General features: G+C 38.1%; 2 protein-coding genes and 2 long non-coding RNA genes across 6 annotated transcripts in view; 2 read left to right on the forward strand and 2 right to left on the reverse strand.

Annotated features, from left to right (window-relative positions):
- The first annotated feature begins 203 nt into the window (after window positions 1-203).
- LOC137193521 (acyl-coenzyme A thioesterase 1-like) lies at window positions 204-3,741 on the forward strand. Its single transcript, XM_067604732.1, has 2 exons — window positions 204-2,277; window positions 3,587-3,741. Exons 1-2 carry the CDS (start codon window positions 1,737-1,739, stop codon window positions 3,739-3,741), a joined length of 696 nt encoding a protein of 231 aa, XP_067460833.1. The 5' UTR covers window positions 204-1,736.
- Window positions 3,742-4,276: 535 nt separating this feature from the next.
- Window positions 4,277-20,475, forward strand: part of LOC137194575 (acyl-coenzyme A thioesterase 1-like) — a 32,687-nt gene continuing 16,488 nt past the window's right edge. The window contains exons 1-4 of one of the 3 annotated variants that reach the window (XM_067606601.1): window positions 4,277-5,088; window positions 5,642-6,144; window positions 9,495-9,682; window positions 10,754-11,685. In XM_067606601.1, the coding sequence (XP_067462702.1) occupies window positions 5,066-5,088; window positions 5,642-6,144; window positions 9,495-9,682; window positions 10,754-11,362 (1,323 nt within the window). In that variant the 5' untranslated portion in view covers window positions 4,277-5,065 and the 3' untranslated portion in view covers window positions 11,363-11,685. Of the gene's footprint in view, window positions 5,089-5,641; window positions 6,145-9,494; window positions 9,683-10,753; window positions 11,686-16,391; window positions 17,150-20,475 lie in introns of those variants that run through there. The other 2 variants (XM_067606604.1, XM_067606605.1) reach the window with 2 other exon arrangements.
- On the reverse strand, window positions 16,194-20,164 carry LOC137194578 (uncharacterized). Its single transcript, XR_010930984.1, has 2 exons — window positions 20,036-20,164; window positions 16,194-16,398 (listed from the first exon to the last, which is right to left on the reverse strand). It is a non-coding gene; the product is annotated as an uncharacterized lncRNA (long non-coding RNA).
- LOC137194579 (uncharacterized) lies at window positions 17,033-20,029 on the reverse strand. The gene is made up of 2 exons (XR_010930985.1): window positions 17,336-20,029; window positions 17,033-17,288 (listed from the first exon to the last, which is right to left on the reverse strand). It is a non-coding gene; the product is annotated as an uncharacterized lncRNA (long non-coding RNA).

A 20,475-nucleotide genomic window follows, 5' to 3' on the forward strand; every position in this document is an offset into this window, starting at 1 on the left:
GTCCTTGTGTATCTTCCTGAAGATTGTTGTGTGTAAGTACATTGAGAGCTACTAGAAACTGGAGTCAAATTCTTTGTATGTGTCAACATACTTGGCCAATAAAGTTGATTCTGACCCTGATATGAGCCTCAAACTGTCCCTGTATGAACGTTGTTGCTAACAGTAGTTGGTGTTTGTGAATGAAGCTCTGTGCAACTCAACACTTTCGCCACCGGTCTTTAATTGTTTAAAATGTTTCAGTGTCTTTTTACACTGCTGAGATCAAATTAAAAACATCAGAGGTGGAAAGTAATTGTACATTTACTTAAGTACAGCAGTTAAGTGCAGTTGAGGTAGGCTACTTGTATTAGAGTATTTTTTATTATATGCTTCTTTATATTTTTAAAATTTCACTACTTTTCTTTGACAGCAACTGTTGCTTTCCAGATTAAGCTTTCACATACAAATTATAGGATCATCTTATAAAATATGATGCATTACAGTATATAAAGTAGTTACATGTTAATGAATCAATGAAAATGATCCAATAATATGATGTACAGTGTATTATGATAATGTAATACTCTGCAAGGAGCCATGCTGCCATGAGTACTTTCACTTTTGATACTTTGAGTGTATTTTGCTGCTAATACCTCTGTGGTTTTAAAATTTGAGTGCATGTTGATTGGTTGTTGGTGCATTTATTGCTGTAAACCACTTATGTGTAAGTATCTCCTCCATGTAAAAAAAAAAAAAAAAGTCTGTCTGAACAGACAGAGAAAAGAGCCCCAGCTGAAATCACAGTAATGTAATAATAATAATAAGACAAATATGTATTAAGATCTTTGCAGATGTGTTGGTTTTGGTAGTTTGGTGTTTTTTCAGTAAACGGTCAAAATTTAAGTGTAAAGTGAGTATTCTGGCATTTGCACCTGACGTGGTATTCATTGGCCTTGGATGACAGTTGTAATGAAATATATTAACCCACATACTACAATGTATAAATACTGAATTCTAATAAAAGTCCTGCTTTTAAAATTCTACGCAAGTAAAAATGGAAGTATAAAGTAGCAGTAATTGGAAATGTTCAAGTGAAGTAAAAATATCTCATTTAAATAGTACCTGAGTAAATGTTTATACTTACACTTTACACTTGAGCTGAAATTATACTTTCCGCGTCCACGAGGGTCCACTATGGTCTGCGTGGCCATCAGAGGGTGTAGACTCTGTGCAGACAGCCGCAAACCTGCAATTTGTTGTGTCCGCATGGTCACAAGCTGTCTTCCTGTAGACGGCAATCTATTACACATGTGTGGAACGATCCCAGAAGGTAGTATAAACAGAACAACTACCCATCTGTGGTGTCCGCAGCTGTCCTTGTAGGCGTCCGCTTGGGAGTACAAATAAAGCTTTAGGGCGCTCAGAATGGGTTCCTATCACAGTTTCTGTTGTAGATTGTAGGGGTGCTTGTTTTGTTTTCCTGTTGAACATTGTCCTCATATGAGACACTGAGAGAACTGTGGAGCCACAATCAAACCACCACCCACTCGTGATATGCAGGAGTTAAAACAAATGAACCCTCTGCACTGAAGCTAGTTGGCGGACTTCTATTCACACAACACGCTATTCATGTATTTGATGAACCAGACTCAAAATGAACCACATAGATCAAGTATGCTGACACAGCCAAGGAATTTACAAGAACTTTACAGGGGATGAAATGAACATTTTCTGTTATAGTTTTCTTTATCAGACAGATGAGGAATGTGATTATGCCAATTTTTTGTCGAATTTCCCACAGAGCAAAGGCGAAACTTATAGGATCTTTAGTTTCAGAAGAGATGGCTTGCCAAGTCAGACTGAGGCTGCTGCCGAGTGCCAGATGTTTGTTCGATGAGCACGTTCAGGTGAAGGTGGCCGGGCTGAGGTCGAGGCAGGTGGTCACCATGAAGGCCAGATCGACTGACGAGAAGGGAGTGGAGTTCAGCTCCTCAGCCACCTACAGGGCTGATGGGAGCGGGGAGGTCGATCTGGAGAGAGACCCCTCACTCAGTGGGAGTTACGTCGGGGTTGAACCCATGGGTCTGCTGTGGTCGATGAGGGCAGACACCTTGCATAAAAGGTTTCAAAAAAACAGGTCACTAAACCCTCATGTGGTGAAGTTCTCTGTTCATGAGGTAGAGGGGGAGGGCAGCGTGCTGGCAGAGGCGACCAATGAGAGGCTTTTAATTGGAGACGGCGTCACCCGGCTTCCTATTAAAGAGGGGAATATCTGTGGAGTCCTGTTTACTCCTCCAGGTTGGTCTATGTCTCTGTTGTGTTCTGAATGGTTTAATTATTAATTTAAAGCAAAATGCTGAAATTATTTTAACTTTATTTTTAACTTTATTTGTCTCCATACTTTTCCTGTTAGATCTTAGATCATTCGACACAAATGACCATCAAATCCTTTTGCAGAGACTGGAACATTTAATTGGCATTATTCAAACTGCATTAAGCTGGTTTCAGTCCTATTTATCAGACCGATTTCAGTTTGTACATGTTAATGATGAATCCTCCGAGAAGGCAAAAGTTAGACATGGAGTTCCACAAGGGTCTGTACTTGGACCGATTCTATTCACCTTGTATATGCTTCCTTTAGGTAATATTATTGGGAAACACTCCATAAATTTTCATTGTTATGCAGATGATACCCAATTATATTTGTCAATGAAGCCTGATGAAACCAATCAATTAAACAAACTCCAAGCATGCCTTAAGGACATAAAGACCTGGATGACCTGCAATTTTCTACTACTAAACTCAGATAAAACTGAAGTTATTGTGCTTGGACCTAAACACCTTAGAAACACATTATCTAATGGCATTAGAAAAAGAAATCACATTTCTCCCATTTTAGCTTTGCTACATTGGCTTCCTGTAAAATCTAGAATAGAATTTAAAATCCTTCTCCTAACTTACAAAGCCCTTAATGGTCAGGCACCATCATATCCTGAGGAGCTCATAGTACCGTATTATCCCACTAGGACACTGCACTCCCAGAATGCAGGCTTACTGGTGGTTCCTACAGTCTTTAAAAGTAGAATGGGAGGCAGAGCCTTCAGCTAACAGGCTCCTCTCTTGTGGAACCATCTTCCAGATTCGGTCTGGGGTGCAGACACCCTCTCTATGTTTAAGAGTAGGCTTAAAACTTTCCTTTTTGATAAAGTTTATAGTTAGGGCCGGCCAGGCTCACCTTGGATCAGCCCTTAGTTATGCTGCTATAGGCCTAGACTCTTTCTCCACCCAACGGGTCAAAGCAGATGGCCGCCCACCAAGAGCCAGGTTCTGCTTGAGGTTTCTACCTGTTAAAGGGGAGTTTTTCCTTACCGCTGTCGCTAAGTGCTTGCTCATGGGGGAATTGTTGGGTCTCTGTAAATTAAAGAGTACGGTCTTGAACTGCTCTATGTGAAAAGTGCCCGGAGATGACTTTTGTTGTGATTTGGCGCTATATAAATAAAAATTGATTGATTGATTGATTGATTGATATAGATTATGTCTTATGACACAGAACTCCATTGTTGCCCAAAACCACTTTTGAAAACATATTTTCTCGTTGTGGCTCTAGAAGATGACCTCAACTGGGACAGCAAGGCTTACATGGACCAGATGGTGGAGAGACTGAAGCGTCATGGGAAGGAGAACTTTGAAAGTGTGTGTTACCCTGGAGCGGGACATTACTTAGAGCCACCTTATGGACCCTACTGTCAAGTACAATTTTGAGGTACTTGTACTTTACTTATTTCCATTTTACGCTACTTTATACTTCAGGGTAATACTGTACTTTTTACTACATTTATTTCACAGATATGGTTACTTTTTAGATCTTGACATGTAAAACAGAATGGATTTTATATTTTTATATATTTATATTTTATATTTGTAATTAATTTAGATCGCTTTAAAGAGGACTTGATTCACGCTGACATTATGATTTTTTTCTGTTCATCAGTGTCATAAAAAGCCACAATAAATCCCTTTGATTTGATGTTATAAAACATATAAAACATGAAAACTTCCAAGAGGGGTGAATACTTTCTACAGGAACTGTGTATCTGTATGTATATATGTAACTGAGTAGGGACATTTTGCATAATAAGCACTTGTACTTTTGATACTTTTAAATTTTGTAAAACCTGACCCCTAGGTTGGGAACCACTGGACTAAACTAGCTGTAAATAAAGTAGTTGAAACTAGCTCCACCTCCAGCAGCTACAACAGTAACATGCTGCTTACACACTGATGCTTCAGTATTAATAATCTAATGATGTCATATATAATAATATATCAGTCAGAGGGACCAAACCACTACTTTACCTAACCATTACTTTTAACTAACCATTGCACAGTTATGACACTGGAAAGCGGACAGTTAAACTGGCCCCATGCAGTCTATGACTGGATTTGTCTGAAAATAGTAAAAACCCACTGAGCTGAAACAATCAGTCCCCTTTGCGTCTGCTTGTCAGGTATGGGACAAACACATGCATGCTATTGTGAGAATACACCTGATGAGTACAGAGAAGAGGCAGACACACAAACATTTCATTCAGGAAACAATTTCATGATTTGAACCCTTTATTTTAGTGACATGCATTTTAGTTTGGCAAGTGTGGTTGACACACTCTGTCCCTGAGCTCACAACCCCCCCGGCAGAGCCTGAGATACGCAATGATGAACATTAACACATTAAAAAGAAAATTTCAACATCGCAAACAACTGAATGCTAATACAGGAGGAGGCTGGTTAAATGTTAAATGCTGAATCAGGCAGCTGTGAAGCAGCAAGGTCACATCACAGAGAGGACACGAGAGAAGTCAGTTGTGGACAAACTGCCATTAGGCTCCAGGTCCGCGCATGCTGCTCATTGGCCAAATCATTCACAGTAAATCAATATTTCACATGCACACACACATTCCTTGGAGGAACACACAGTACGTTCTGTACCGACAGTTAAAATAAAACTTTGAACTGGGTTGTGCACCATCAGGAGACCGTGATGAACATAAGGGACTTTTAACCCACATGACAGTCATTTTCATTCTAGATGGACACTTGCTTTAACCGCAGGTAGGTCACATTTCTACTTTTCTGACTTTTCTTTCCTTCTGCAGTCCCTGAAAGGAAATTAAAAGATGCAGGGAGGGCTTTGTTTTTTCATTTTGTGTCTGAGTCGACTGACACTGAAGACTGGGTGGCTTTTGACAAGCTGAGGTCTTCTGTTGTTGTCTTGTTTTAATCAGTGCTCCATCATCTGTGAACAGGACACAGATATATGTGTGTATGTGCATGATTACCTTATCACCTCTCTACTTTGATTTGAAATCTACTGGCTATTGCATCATTTGTTAACCCTTTAGACAGGTGCTCTGACTTTACAGTCTTATATGTATGTAATAAATCAGCCCTCACGCTCTGAGTCATACCTTAAAATGCAAACCATGTAAATAAGACTTTGCTATCTAGACTTTTTGTTTCCAGGACACTCACTTTTCTTTTTTCTTTTTAAAACACTTTTCATCAAGTGTTGATGTGATTAACGAATCAATTTTTTAAAAATAAATTGTACACTTTATTTTTATAAACAGGATTGTAAACTTTTTTCTTTTTTTTACATTATCAGCACAAAGACTAATCTTGTGAAGAAAACAACAGTAGTTTCAGAAGAGATGACCTCCCAAATCAGACTTAGGCTGCTGCCGAGTGCCAGATGTTTGTTCGATGAGCCCGTTCAGGTGAAGGTGGCCGGGCTGAGGTCGAGGCAGGTGGTCACCATGAGGGCTAGATCGACCGATGAGAAGGGAGTGGTGTTCAGCTCCTCGGCCACCTACAGGGCTGATGGGAACGGGGAGGTCGATCTGGAGAGAGACCCCTCACTCAGCGGGAGTTACGTCGGGGTTGAACCAATGGGTCTGCTGTGGTCGATGAGTGCGGACACCTTGCATAAAAGGTTTCAAAAAAACAGATCACTAAACCCTCATGTGGTGAAGTTTTCTGTGCATGAGTTGGAGGGGGAGGGCAGGATGCTAGCAGAGGCAACTAATGAGAGGTTTCTAATTGGAGACGGGGTCAGCCGGGTCCCCGTCAAAGAGGGGAGCTTTCATGGAGTCCTGTTTACTCCTCCAGGTTAGTGGTTCACTACTTTCTGTCTGTGTGTTTTTCTGTAATGTCTTATGAATGTGCAACAAAGTTATTGACATTCTTTTTTCTGCCACTATACTCTGCCTAATTGTGAACAAACCACATTATTCATCTGCATATATCATTGTATCACTGTGTTGTCCCTGTAGCAGCCTGATGTGAATCAAATGAAATATTGACAAGCAAACAGGAAAAAATGTGTGAGAAACCAAATTTCTTCTAAAGGTGAAGTATTTATATAAGGATTACATTTACAAGTGAAGAACATTTTAAAAAATAAAGTGATAACAGCACACCATAAGGTCTTAGAGATCAAAAAAACTTAACTTGCATAATGTCCATCACTTGAACTCACTTTAATAACACAACGTTTCAGTCCTCAGACTTTCATACAAACAAATGGCAACATGTAACAATATCATTCATATAAAGGTGGAAAATCCTGTAAATCAGAGGATGCCAACAATCTACAGAAATCCTGAGATGCAAGTGAGAAAAAAATTCTGATTTAAATTGTTTTCTCTCCTGTGTTTATAACTTAAAAACGGGTGAGAAAGAGGTTTTGCCAGGATAATCTTTGCAAGTTCCTATATTTGTTTTTTTTCATCTGTGAAACATGTGGAAAAGGTTTTGGCACGTGAACAAAGTTTTGCCAGGATCATTTTCTAAGTTACTTTTTTCATCTGTGAAAACAGGTGAAAAAACGTTTTAGCAGGTTATTTTTTTGTTTTGTTTTGGTTTTGCCAGGATCATTTCTCAAAGTATTTGGTGTTGTAATACTCATTTTGGCCACAAGAGGCTGAAGTGCACCACTACCCCATGTTCTAAATAGGACTAAAATCATTCAAGTTTTCTTCCAGTTGAGTTTTAATTTCTCCATACACTCTAAACACAAAGTACATATATTGTGTGTTAGCAAGTTATGTTATGAATTGTTGGACCCACCAGTCAATTTCCTCTGGAATATTAAACAAACAAAAATGAGCTGACTGGCCTCTAGGGTGACTGATCTAAGTCATTGGTTCTCTAAGTGGGGTTCGGAGAATAATGTTACATAACTCGCTAACATGCAATATGTGTACCTTGCCTTTAGAGTGCATGGAGAAATTCACAGATGGAAAAAAAAGGAACTTAGAGAGATTATCCTGGCAAAACATAGGGCATGGCGATAAAACGATTTCGATACAGGATCGCAATAAAAGTTATGTCGATTACGATAATAAACTTCAGACATTTTTTACTTGATATGGATAGATCTAACAGCCTATCACGCAGCAGAAATAAACGTGACAACAGCTAGTCAGTCTGCACTTTTTGGGTTGCATGTCAAAGTACATGCCCATTCCTGGTGAAGAAAGTGGATGTCCTCTGAAAAAGAGGGAAAAAATATGTGGGACCGAGGGGCACGAAAGCAATATGATGATACCAGCACCCTCAGATTAGCCTCTATGTCAGAGTCTGTCCCCGGGTAAACAGTGAACCCAGGCTGGCGAAGAGGGACAAACTCTGCCTCATCTTTTTAATGAGGCTGCTTTTACTATGGATTCACAAGGCTAACTGCTAATCTAGGCTAAGCACAAAGCTAAGTAAACAGAGTTGCAACGTAAGGCTACTAATCATTAACACTAGTGTTGTTTCATTAAGAAAAGTGGCGAATCGAGTGATACGTGAGCTAAGCACAGCAAATAATGTAGTCAGTAAGATAAATGAAGAGGTTTTTATATATATACACAGTTGAGACCCCTTTGGTCTCAGACTTTTGGACCCTATTGTATATAAAGATGTAGCATAATGGCTGATTTAGAATTTTGCACTTTTTACTCAGATTTCTACCTCTAAAACTGAGAGATGGCCAAAGGAATTTGATGTGATACTAGTCACAACTTCTAGTTTTATTTAGAGTATTTTAATAAGTTACAAGGCAAGCTAACTTGCGTTGTTTGCTAGGCAGATAAAGCATGTTTGCAAAGTTAAATGCTTACATTATGTTCTATTTATTATGTTAATAAACTATTCTACAGTTTAACTAATGAACCCTCTGGTTTCTTCAGGCCTTAGTCATTATCCGGATACTCTTCAAACTGGCAGCATTATAAAATAATATATTGTCATGAATATTGATATTGGTCAACATGGAAAAAATTACTGTGATCATATTTTTTGCCATATCGCGCAGCCCTCACCCGTTCTTAAACACAGGAGAAAAACAATTTAGATCAGACTAGGAAATTGAATCACCAGCATTTTCTTCTCATCTGTCTTCCAGGGCTTCTGTAACAATCCCTACCACTGTGTATACAGATTAAGGTCAGGATGGTTTGTATGAATTTTTCCTGATGGAGGTCTCAGTTCATGTGATGGACAGTGTGCGAGATTCTTTGGTTTTAACAAATGAAATGAAAAATGCTTATATTCAGCTATAACTAAAAAAAGCTAAACATGGAATTGAATAAATTGAATTGCTGAATTAAATTAGTTAAACAATCAAATAACTATTCATAGCTATGGTTGTCACATTGATTGAAAGCCCTTTTCACAGGAGACATTTTGACTAGTCATAGTAGGAAAAGCACAGCTGTAAATAATAAAATGAATGATGGCTGAAGTAGCTGCTTCAGAGTCATCATTAATATTATCAGTAACATCTGTGCTTTTTCTATTATGACAATCAAAATGTCTGATGTGAGAAGGCCTATTATTTTTCAGTATTGACTGTAATATATGCTTCTTTTCGATTGTTGAAATAAACTAAGTTAAATGATCTTAATCAAATGCCTAAATATAATTATTGATGTAATAGTAGTAGTGGTACCTGTGTTACTTCTTGTGTAATTACATTGTCATGACCCAGCTCTTTGGCGACAACAAAATAGGAGACACAAAAAGTTAAAATCAAATCAAAAGTTAACTAAATATTTGCAATAGGGAGTGTGGATATCAGTATAATCAGTAGTATAATGTGCATGTGTGGAAGATGTGTGTGGGGGTGTTGCACAGTGCATGAAAATAAAGCATAACAAAACTAAGGCGACATAACAAAACCAAAAAGTGTCTGTGGGGAAGATGGGAGAGCTGGAACAGCAGCCAAGTGCCCAAAGTGTCAGCCAGAGACTGAGCTGTGCTGCAGCCCAGAATTAAATGAACTAACAATCCCTGCAACGATCACCTAATGTGCTAATGATCACCTGCAAAAACAAAGCAGACAATCCAGTGAATTGCACAGTAAAAACAGCACACAACAGATGACCCCACAGGGGTCATCACATCAAAGTATAAGAATTAAGATGTCATATTTTCTATGATCTATTGATATTATTGTGTGTGTTTCTGTCCAGGTGAAGGTCCGTTCCCCGCTGTGTTGGATCTGTGCACCTTTATGTCTGAGAAGAGAGCCTGTCTGTTGGCCAACAAAGGGTTTGTGGTTCTGGTTGTGTCGGTGTACAATGACAAGCCCGAAAACGTCAAAGAGATGCATCTGGACTATTTTAAAGAAGCAGTTGATTTCTTACAACAACAACCTAAGGTGAGCTGTATGAGTAATTGTTGCTCTTAAACACAGCAGCATAAAGTTACAAGCTTTTGATTTTGATGACACATTAGGTGGTCAGCAACTATTACTTCAGGATTTTAACTAAGTTAAGCAACAGTTAATTTGTTAGTGTTACAGATATCACCCGGCAGCACCAATGTAACAGTGAATAACCTGAAATTCAGGAAAGAACAAATGAGGCTGGGAGATGTGGCCTATGGTATAATGAGAGGAAAACAGAGCTCACAGACATACAGCCACAGTCTCTGGTTAAACCACAGTCTCATGCTGCCTCTTACTGTTAGGAAGTACACACAGCAAGTTTAAGTCTTTGTCAAAACTACAGATTCATGAGAGGCCAGATACTGAATACTACTACTGCATGTGTGAACACACTGTTAATGGCATATGGAGCCATGATTGGCTCCAGACTAGTTGTGATGTCACAAATCCTGTTCATAAGGATACGCCTTAAACTCAGATTTAAGGTGAGCACAGAGAAACTTTTCATTTTCAGCAGATGAATGTGAAAACAAACTCTGCACATCATTCTGCACAGTCAAGCTCAAACATCCAACTGAAGTAACAATAAGCAAAACACATTTTTTTAGTGGAGGGGGACTTTAATTTCTGCTTTCTGTTATTTCAGAAATGTGGTATTACACAGTTTTTCAAAAAACAATTTTGTCTAGTCAAATTGAGTGAACAGCTCAACATGTTGGCAAGTAAGGTAATGTTCTAGTAGTTAATATAATAAACATAAAAGTTAGCTTTTGGCAGTTTTTGCATTGTTGTGGTTTCTCAAGCTGCCTCTTGGAAGGGACAAAACACTTTCAGCTATTGTGTTATAATGACATACAGTGTTTTTATCCAGTTTTATCATACAATTTACAAAATATATTGGTAATGCAGTTTTTTAACTGAAAGAACCACCTTGCCTCGGGAGACCTCTACATTTTATGTAGCTTTTACATTATTATCCTTATTTACCCTCATAGCTCAGTTTTTAAGCTCTGTGTGTGTATAAAGTTTTCTTCGTCTCTAATTTTTCATGTTTTTTCACAGGTGGGAAATAAAGGAGTTGGTATAATATCAAGATCAAAGGCTGGAGACATTGCACTTTCACTTGCTGCTTTTGTGCCAGGTGTTGAGGCAGTGGTGTGGATAAACGGCTGCAGTGCAAATGCGGCTATTCCTCTCTACTATAAGAAGAGCAAAATCCTCTCACCGCTGCTGATTGACCTCAGCAAGGCGATTCCCACTGACTCAGGGGCTATCATAGGCAAGTATTGTATGAACAATCCTCTGGCAGAGGAGAACCAGGCCACCTTGGTCCCCATCGAAAAAGCCAAGGGACATTTTCTCTTTGTGGCTTCAGAGGACGACCTCAACTGGGACAGCAAGGCTTTCATGGACCAGATGGTGGAGAGACTGAAGCGTCATGGGAAGGAGAACTTTGAAAGTGTGTGTTACCCTGGAGCGGGACATTACTTAGAGCCACCTTATGGACCCTACTGCCGCTCCAGCTTCCATGGTGTCGTAGGCAAGCCAGTCATGTGGGGCGGTGAGCCCAGGTCCCACGCAGCAGCTGAAGTCCACTTGTGGAAGAACATCCAGGAGTTCCTCAGATTTCACCTGAGCTGTGATGCTATGAAGACTAAAACTAAGTTATAGATGCAAAAACCATGATAGGAAAGATTGAGGAACACAAAACAATCATGACATCATGACTGCCAATTAACTGCTGTATCATGAATAAAGATTGAATGTTTTTGATTATTAAAATGTAAAAACAAAATAGAAAATAGGAATTTGAGATTTAAATGACAAATTGATATCATGAAATGGCAGTTTGAGCATGGAAAGTGAAATCAAAAAGCCTGAAATGGCTACAAAAAAACCCTAATTGAAAAAAAGACAAAAGAAAAACAACTACACTGAAACAGCTTTAATTAAAAATTAATTTAAAAAATCATTAAAATTGGACATGGAAAAGACAGCATAATGTGAGACGTTTTCAAAAGTTGGCGACACCTTCAAAATTTAAAGTAGCCTTTTACCAAGTTAGTAGGAATTCTTCCGCTCTGACTGAAAATAGTCTTTTTGTAAACGTGGAAGTGTGACTTGAAGCTGTGGAGGCACAGAAGCAAATAGCCAATCGAACAGTTGACCTTATTATTGTCAGACCTGTGACGTTACTCAGACGAAAGCCAAGTGATAGATTCAGTTAGGATGACAGGAAAGATTAGGAACACGTTACAAAATCACGATGTCATGGCTGCCAGTTAACCTAAGATAATTATACATGTTGAATGTTTTGTGATGAATTAAACTATTTAATGTTTGATTGACGACAGAAACATATTGAAAGGTTATGACTTGCTTATCACAACCTGGTTAAGGCTTACTACATGTAAAAGTGAAAATAGAAAGATCATTTTAGTGCTTTAATATAGTGTTTGGCATCTGTGGTGCCTGCTCAGTGTACAGTACGGTCATTGATTACCAACCAGTGCGTGCCATGAAAAAAATTAGAATTTAAGTCAAAACTTTATGAAAAAAGGGCAACTTTTCCCTCACTGGACACAAACAGCTTTAAAAGATAAACCAGATGTTCTAACTGTCAACTAATCCAACAAAAAGACCAAAACTGTCTTAATACTCTCTGACGTCCAATCCCAACCCCGTCTGTCTAAAAACACTACACTTATGGAGTGTATTCTTTGTATTGCTGCAGCCAAATTCTGAACAGCTCAGCCTTCTTCCAGGAGTCTGTCAATAGTCACTCTAGCCACAAGATGGAGATGTAAGCCTCTCCACTTCAGCATCCTCTCAGCACAGAGCAGACGCTGCCAGTGTTGCAAGAACAGGCTGCAAGTTTTTGGGAGACAACATAATTATCCACATGTGATGGGAGCATTGTCCTCATACATACTTGCTACCCTGTTAAAAATGTAATATGTAATGTAACTATTTTAAATTCTTCATCAAAGTAATGTAACTTATTACATTTGATTACTTATCTAACAGATATTTTAAACTGTGGCAATTAACTCACCTGCAGATGTTTCCTCAGCTTTGACATTGAGCATTTCGATGTTGACAGCATTTTCACCGCTGGTAAACAAGCTTTACACTGAACAGTAATGTTAGAGCCCTTTTCTGATTTCAGAAGAAAAAACACTGTTGAATTTCCAGTACTGAAAGGCGTTCTTGTCCGACGACATGGCCACCCGCCTCGACGTGGTTGGCTGGTCGCAGGCATGGTAGACTCAGGTTACTTGGTGCAATGAGCATTGATTTGATCGGCAGACGAGAGGTGGTGCAAATTCAAATGAGAGAACCAATCAAAAACAACGCTCAAAATTTGAGCACACACTGCCAAATGAACGGAGCCTGTCTAGAAGTAGAGACAGCTCCTTGTAAGCCATCCTAACCTTGATGGTGTTGCAGTCAAACTTGTCCCAATGGCTTTGCTGACCTGTTTTGTTCAGAAATAGAAAGAAGGCATTCCTGCAACAGAATTAATGTTATATTCTACATATAAGCTTTTTTTTTTTTTACCAAAATGAATACATTCAGATGTAACCCCTTTGTAATCACCAACACTTTGATTAGCAACTATAATTTAATGACATATTTTTTCTCAATAACTGTAATTGTAACAGATTACAATTACATTTATTTTGTAATTTAATTTTGTAATGGCGTTAAATGTGACTAATTACTCTGCGGATAAGTGAAGAGGGCTTTCATGACTGGAAGTAACCTCTTGCTGTCTTCTCATGCAAACACAAATCTCATCTGGAACACAGTTTTGATGTTTTTTTGTTTCTTTTTTATATATATACAGATACCATGCACCATCTTATGGTAAATATGTAAATATTTACTCCCATAGTCATTGATTTATTTTAATTTATCATTATCACTGTGTTCTGTGTAAATATCATTTTTGAAAAGTAACAATAGAAAAATAATTATGAAAAGTTTGTCCAAGTGACTCTTTTTCAGATCATTTCCAATGTTTCAAACTCTCTAATGGCAAAATCATGTTCTGCAAAATGTAGTGGACTGCTCTTGACTTGAAGAAAAGGTGATCTAACCATGAAACAGTTATAACATTTACCGTTTAAAGACATTATTATTAGGGGTCCAGGCAGCAAAACTGTGCTGGAGCCCTATAGTTTTTGTTCTCATTATTCTTTCTTTCCTCTTCTTCTTTATTTTTCTCCGCTAAAAGTGTTGGCATTCAGTCAAAATTCTTTCATCATTTTACCTCTCAAGTCATCTGCATCTGGTCTTCTGCTCTAAAAATGTCAAATTTTGCGATTTTTTGCAATCTGCTTGGACCCCGGTTATTGCCGCTTGCAGCTATATTTCTTTCTTTCTTCTTCTTCTTATTTTTCTCCAAACGTCACCTAAATTGGCAGCTGGGTTGCAAATTCCACCCACTACTCAGGCACATAAAATGATACTCATTGACCTCAAAGTGGTGCTGAAACAATCAAGAAATGGTTTAGTCTGTAGTAAAAATTCTTTCATCATTTTAATCTCTCACTTCATCTGCATCTTTGCTCCAGTGGTCTCCTGCTCTTAAATTTTGTGTCTTTAATTTCAATTTTACATGAATGCTCATAAATCACAATTTGCTTAAGCTATTGTAACCTAACAAACCAAATGGATGCTAAGTCCAAGCTTTGCTACGCAGTCCTGGGATATGCTGTCACTAGGGGGCGCCACACATGTGAAAGGTTTATATCTTGTAATTGGCTGCATGGATTTGTATGAAATTTGGTTTGCACGATCTAGCGTATTGACTCAGTCAATGCATAAAATTTGGTAATGATTGATTAAAGTGGGCATGGCTTATTACAAAAAAAATCTAGATTTCTGGACATTTCACATTCCAATCTTTAAAAAATCTAAATAAATCTCCCTTCAGTGTCCTGCAGAGCAGATTTTTTTTTAGCACATCCACTGAATTGTGACAGAAGTTTGCCTCAGTGCCACTTATGGTCAATTCAGAAGTCCGTCACTCTTTATTTTTCAAAATATGCAAAATCAATTAACATCTATATCTCCACAAGGCTTCATTCATATGCTACCAAAATTACCTTAGACATTCTTTGGATACCAGATATTACATGTTTCAAATGATGTTCAGATCGTTCAAATGATGAGTCTGCAGTGATATAAATGATCTTACTGTAATTTGTACTGTATGCACAACATTTTCTATTTCATCTCATTTTTCAACATATTTCACCAAAATATTTGACAATACACCTGAGAAAAGCAGGTTGATGTGTGATTTTTTTCAGAGTTGTATCCCCAACAGGTAAATTGTCATGATTTTTTAAAAAAGTTTTATAACATCCCTCTCTCTAACTTCTGCTTGTGAGGTTGGTTTCAGGATCAGATTCAGATTCAGACAACTTTATTTATCCCATTTGGTTTCCTTTCTCAAGAGCTGGTGAGACAGCTGTGCTCTCCTGATGGTCTAGTAGTCTAAACACAAGCCTTATAACTGTAAGGTCACTGGTCTGCATCTAGACCGGCACCAAGCAAACTTCATGAAAATATCAGGGAACATTTCTCTGTTGATATCATGTGATTAGTCTTTCAAGTATGTATCTATAAATCTGTAATTTTGGTGAATATTTGAACTTCAGCTGCATTAAGACCCACAGACTTCTGTTGTATTCAACTTTGAGGTCGTGAAAACAAAAGACAGCCTGTTCACCAGCAGAGCCGATAATCCAGGGATTAAACTGTTGACTATGATACAGGGTTCAAATTCCTGGGTGGACAGGTCCTACTTGACAACAATGTAGTGAGTCATGCATGTGATATGTTTTCAAGTGCTAATTGAGGTCACATTAAGTTGAAAATTGCCTACTGTGGCCTTGTGAAAATTTCTTTTTTTTAAATTATTTTTCTCCACTAAAAGTGTTTGTGCAGCAAAAAACATAAGACCAAAAGTCACCCTAATAGGCAGGTGGGTTGCAAATTCCACCCACTACTCAGGCACATATAATGACATTCATTGACCTCAAGGTGGCGCTGAAACAAACAAGTTTATGTTTTCACAATTATCTCGAAGATGGCTTGGCTTGTAGTCAAAGTTCTTTCATCATTTTAATCTCTCAAGTCGTTTGCGTCTTGTCTTCTGCTCTAAAAATGTCAGATTTTGTGATTTTTTTGCAATCTGCTTGGACCCCAGTTATTGCCACTTGTGACTATATTTATTATTGTTTTTATAAATTAATTTCTTACTTAACCTGGAAAGCCTCATTGAGATGACGCTGACAATCTTTTTCAGCTGTGTCCTTGCCCAGAGTGGCGATGATCATTACTATTAACTAATGATCATTATTAACTATTAGGCTCTTTTCTTTTCATGCGCACATTTTCTTAACTTTGTCATTTTTAATAAACATTATATAGTCTGTGTAAAGATCACTAAATGTTATTCACACAACTAATCAAGGAAGGGAATAGATAGATTGAAGACATTTATTGGGTTTATAATTCAATACATTTGATCAAATCATACATAACACAGCCAATATGACTTATACACATGTTGATGATGTTGATAGACAGAAGTTATAGCATTAAAAGTTTCATTCCTCACCATGTTGACCTTATGTACTGAGGGACTGAAGATGAGACCAGTTCAAGGAAACACAGGAGCGTTTACCAGGCTAAATAAAAAACACAATCAAGCAAAATAAACATTACTTCACTAAAAACAACGTACACAAAATAACACTGCACTATGAAATAAACACAAGTGCATATTTACTTGCAGCATCAGGTCTACGCCCCCTTATTGGATATCAGTTATTGATTGATACACATGTGTGCAAACACACACTCCATCAGAAGTTTCTACAGCTGTTAAAGCCGACTGACAGCTGATCCAGATGTGATCAGCTGTCTCCGTCATCAGAAACGGACGTCGCTTCACATGACGAGAGGAGAAGACGTCTCGTTTCCTCCTTTGGTACAATGGATACACCCTTTGGATGGACCCATTGAACTTGACTTTGAATCGCTTCTTCACTTCCCGCAGAGTCAACGAGCGGAAACACAGACAGCGCCATTCTGCCATTGCAACCCACATTGTCGTCGGAGGGGGGATTACACCCGAGGGTTTAACGGGAGGCCCACTTTGTGCCAATGAACTTTCTAGTCTACAGGGAACAGCCGGACCCTCTGACCTCAGACCATATCAAGGGGTGGGGTGAAAACACCAGTTCCTGCATGTCAATAGTGTGTTTCGGCTGTGGCCGTTTACCGGACAGTTGAGCCAGAGTCAAGTTTTGGAGAAACACAATCAACGTCATCGCGGCTGAAGGCTGCGGTGACCAATTACAGTTCCGAGAAAACTCATTTTTAACGGGAGAAAACAAGTCAAAGGAGAAACAAACCGCTGGACACTTTGACACACCGGTGAGTTTATATTATATACTAATGTTTATGACAGATTCTTGTCTTAAAGCAACTCCAGGTGAAAGAGTTTAAATCGATGAGTTAGTTAAAAGTGGGGTTGATGAACTCAAACAATTTCTTAAAATAACCCCGAGGAGATCTGATCCAATTTCTCTGTTTTCTCTCCAAGCGATGAGACAATACTACAGATATTGATAGATTGATAGACATTGATCGATTTTGTGTCTGTTATGGTGTATTTTCCAAAAAAAACGGGCCTTAATGGTTTACTTTGTCGCAGTCAAAGGAAGAAAGTTTCAGAAGAGATGACCTCCCAAATCAGACTGTTATTGCCTGTGGAATTTGATCTATGCATGACCTGGAGTTATATAAATGTGGTATGTCAGGCACCACCTGTGCACACATACATGAAATGTGGTCAAAAACCGATTTTTTTTTGCTACATTTCAACGTACAAAAAGTCCAAATTGTTGCCAATTAAAAGAAACAAATTAGTGATACATTGGAAAACATTTCTCCCATCCAAACTTTGTTAATAAAACAGGGCTGATGGTAAACCCACTTCTATTTTCTCTGTAGTTCTTGGCAGCGCCGCTCAAAACTGCAGTTCTCTTTCACTGCTTCATAATTAAAGGATCACTTCACAATTGTTCAAGTCTGTCTAAATCAACAGGTTTCCATATGAACACTGAAAGAGGTTTTCCTGTAATTCACTGTAATCACTCATGTTCATACTGGCTATGCAACGATTGGTCAGTTAATCAACTATTAAATTCATCGGCAACTATTTGGATAGTCAAAATTATCATTTTGAGTCAGAAAAAAATTCCAAATTCTCTGATTCCAGCTTCTTAAATGTGAATATTTTCTGGTTTCTTTAGGCCTCTATGACAGTAAGCAGCATATCTTTGTGGGTTGTTGACAAAACAAGACATTTGAGGATGTCATATTGGGCTTTGGGAAACATTTTTCACTTTTTTCTGACATTTTCTGGACCAAACTACTAATCGATTAATCAGGAAAATAATCGATAGATTAATCGATAATGTAAATAATCCATAGTTGCAGCCCTACTTCAAATGTGCTTTCAATGTAGCCTAAGTGATGGAGGCCAAAATCCACAGTGTGTCCACAGTCATTTTGTGCAAAAACGCATTTAAAAGTTGATCTGAAGCTTATATGAGGCTTCAGTAGTCTGAGTTAGTCATATCAAGTGGCCATATTTACAGTCTTTTTAGCATCAAATTTCCTCTTTGTGTTGATCTGCAGTTGAAGCACAGTAACAAAAAGAGGGACTTTGACACTTTGGACGACTGAAGCTTCATATTAGACTCAGATAAACTTTTAAATACATTTTTGCACAGAAGGACTGTGGATTTTGTACATTGTAAGTGCATTATGAAGATCTTCTAATGGTCTGTATGAACAGGAGGAATGATTATGGGAAGAAAACCATGTGTCAGTGTTCATTTGGGCACCTGACAGTTGTTTTAAGACATACTATAAATAAATGTGAACTCGTCCTTCAAGGGTTAATGATTGAAATGTCGTTCCAGATAAGAGCATTTTATGAATCAAGAAGGGAAACTGCAGTGCTACAGCAGCAACCATTATATGGACATAACTGGTAGTTACGGGAGAAAAAAAAAGTGACGAGATTTACTGAAGTAACAATTTGGACCATGCTCAGCTCTAAATATTTACAAGGACAATGTCTGGCTTTAATTTGTACCTGGTTAGTGCAAGTCTTGTTTATGTTTAATTATCTTTGTTCAGCTTTGTTGTCCTTGTGTATCTTCCTGCAGATTGTTGTGTGTAAGTACATTGAGAGCTACTAGAAACTGGAGACAAATTCTTTGTATGTGTCAACATACTTGGCCAATGAAGTTGATATGAGCCTTAAACTGTCCCTGTATGAACGTTGTTGCTAACAGTAGTTTGTGTTTGTGAATGAAACTCTGTGCAACTCAACACTTTTGCCAGCAGAGGGCACTCACCGGTCTTTAATTGTTTAAAATGTTTCAGTGTCTTTTTACACTGCTGAGATCAAATTAAAAACATCAGAGGTGGAAAGTAATTGTACATTTACTTAAGTACAGCAGTTAAGTGCAGTTGAGGTACTTGTATTAGAGTATTTTTTATTATATGCTTCTTTATATTTTTAAAATTTCACTACTTTTCTTTGACAGCAACTGTTGCTTTCCAGATTAAGCTTTCACATACAAATTATAGGATCATCTTATAAAATATGATGCATTACAGTATATAAAGTAGTTACATGTAGATGAATCAATGAAAATGATCCAATAATATCATGTACAGTGTATTATGATAATGTAATAGTCTGCAAGGAGCCATGCTGCCATGAGTACTTTCACTTTTGATACTTTGTGTATATTTCACTGCTAATACCTCTGTGTTTTTAAAATTTGAGTGCATGTTGATTGGTTGTTGGTGCATATATTGCTGTAAACCACTTATGTGTAAGTATCTCCTCCCTGTAAAAAAAAAAAAAAAAAAAAAGAGCCCCAGCTAAAATCACAGTAATTTAATAATAATAATAAGACGAATATGTATTAAGATCTTTGCAGATGTGTTGGTTTTTTAAGCGGTAGTTTGGTGTTTTTTTAGTAAACGGTCAAAAAGTGTAAGGTGAGTATTCTGGCATTTGCACCTGACGTGGTATTCATTGGCCTTGGATGACAGTTGTAATTAATTATATTAACCCACATACTACAATGTATAAATACTGAATTCTAATAAAAGTCCTGCTTTTAAAATTCTACGCAAGTAAAAATGGAAGTATAACATAGCTGTAATTGGAAATGTTCAAGTGAAGTAAAAATATCTCATTTAAATAGTACCTGAGTGAATGTTTATACTTACACTTTACACTTGAGCTGAAATTATACTTTCCGCGTCCACGAGGGTCCACTATGGTCTGCGTGGCCATCAGAGGGTGTAGACTCTGTGCAGACAGCCGCAAACCTGCAATTTGTTGTGTCCGCATGGTCACAAGCTGTCTTCCTGTAGACGGCGATCTATTACGCATGTGTGGAACGATCCCAGAAGGTAGTATAAACAGAACAACTACCCATCTGTGGTGTCCGCAGCTGTCCTTGTAGGCGTCCGCTTGGGAGTATAAATAAAGCTTTAGGGCGCTCAGAATGGGTTCTTATCACAGTTTCTGTTGTCGATTGTAGGGGTGCTTGTTTTGTTTTCCTGTTGAACATTGTCCTCATATGAGACACTGAGAGAACTGTGGAGCCACAATCAAACCACCACCCACTCGTGATATGCAGGAGTTAAAACAAATGAACCCTCTG

Source organism: Thunnus thynnus, chromosome 12, assembly GCF_963924715.1.
Source record: "Thunnus thynnus chromosome 12, fThuThy2.1, whole genome shotgun sequence".
Classification (NCBI taxonomy): domain Eukaryota; kingdom Metazoa; phylum Chordata; class Actinopteri; order Scombriformes; family Scombridae; genus Thunnus; species Thunnus thynnus.

What these genes read in the sequence shown, in the direction of transcription:
- LOC137193521 (XM_067604732.1), top strand. Translation starts at nt 1,737, where the DNA reads ATGAGGAATGTGATTATGCCAATTTTTTGTCGAATTTCCCACAGAGCA. An exon ending in AGTCCTGTTTACTCCTCCAG is followed by an intron (nt 2,278 to 3,586) that starts GTTGGTCTATGT and finishes TTGTGGCTCTAG; the next exon opens with AAGATGACCTCAACTGGGAC.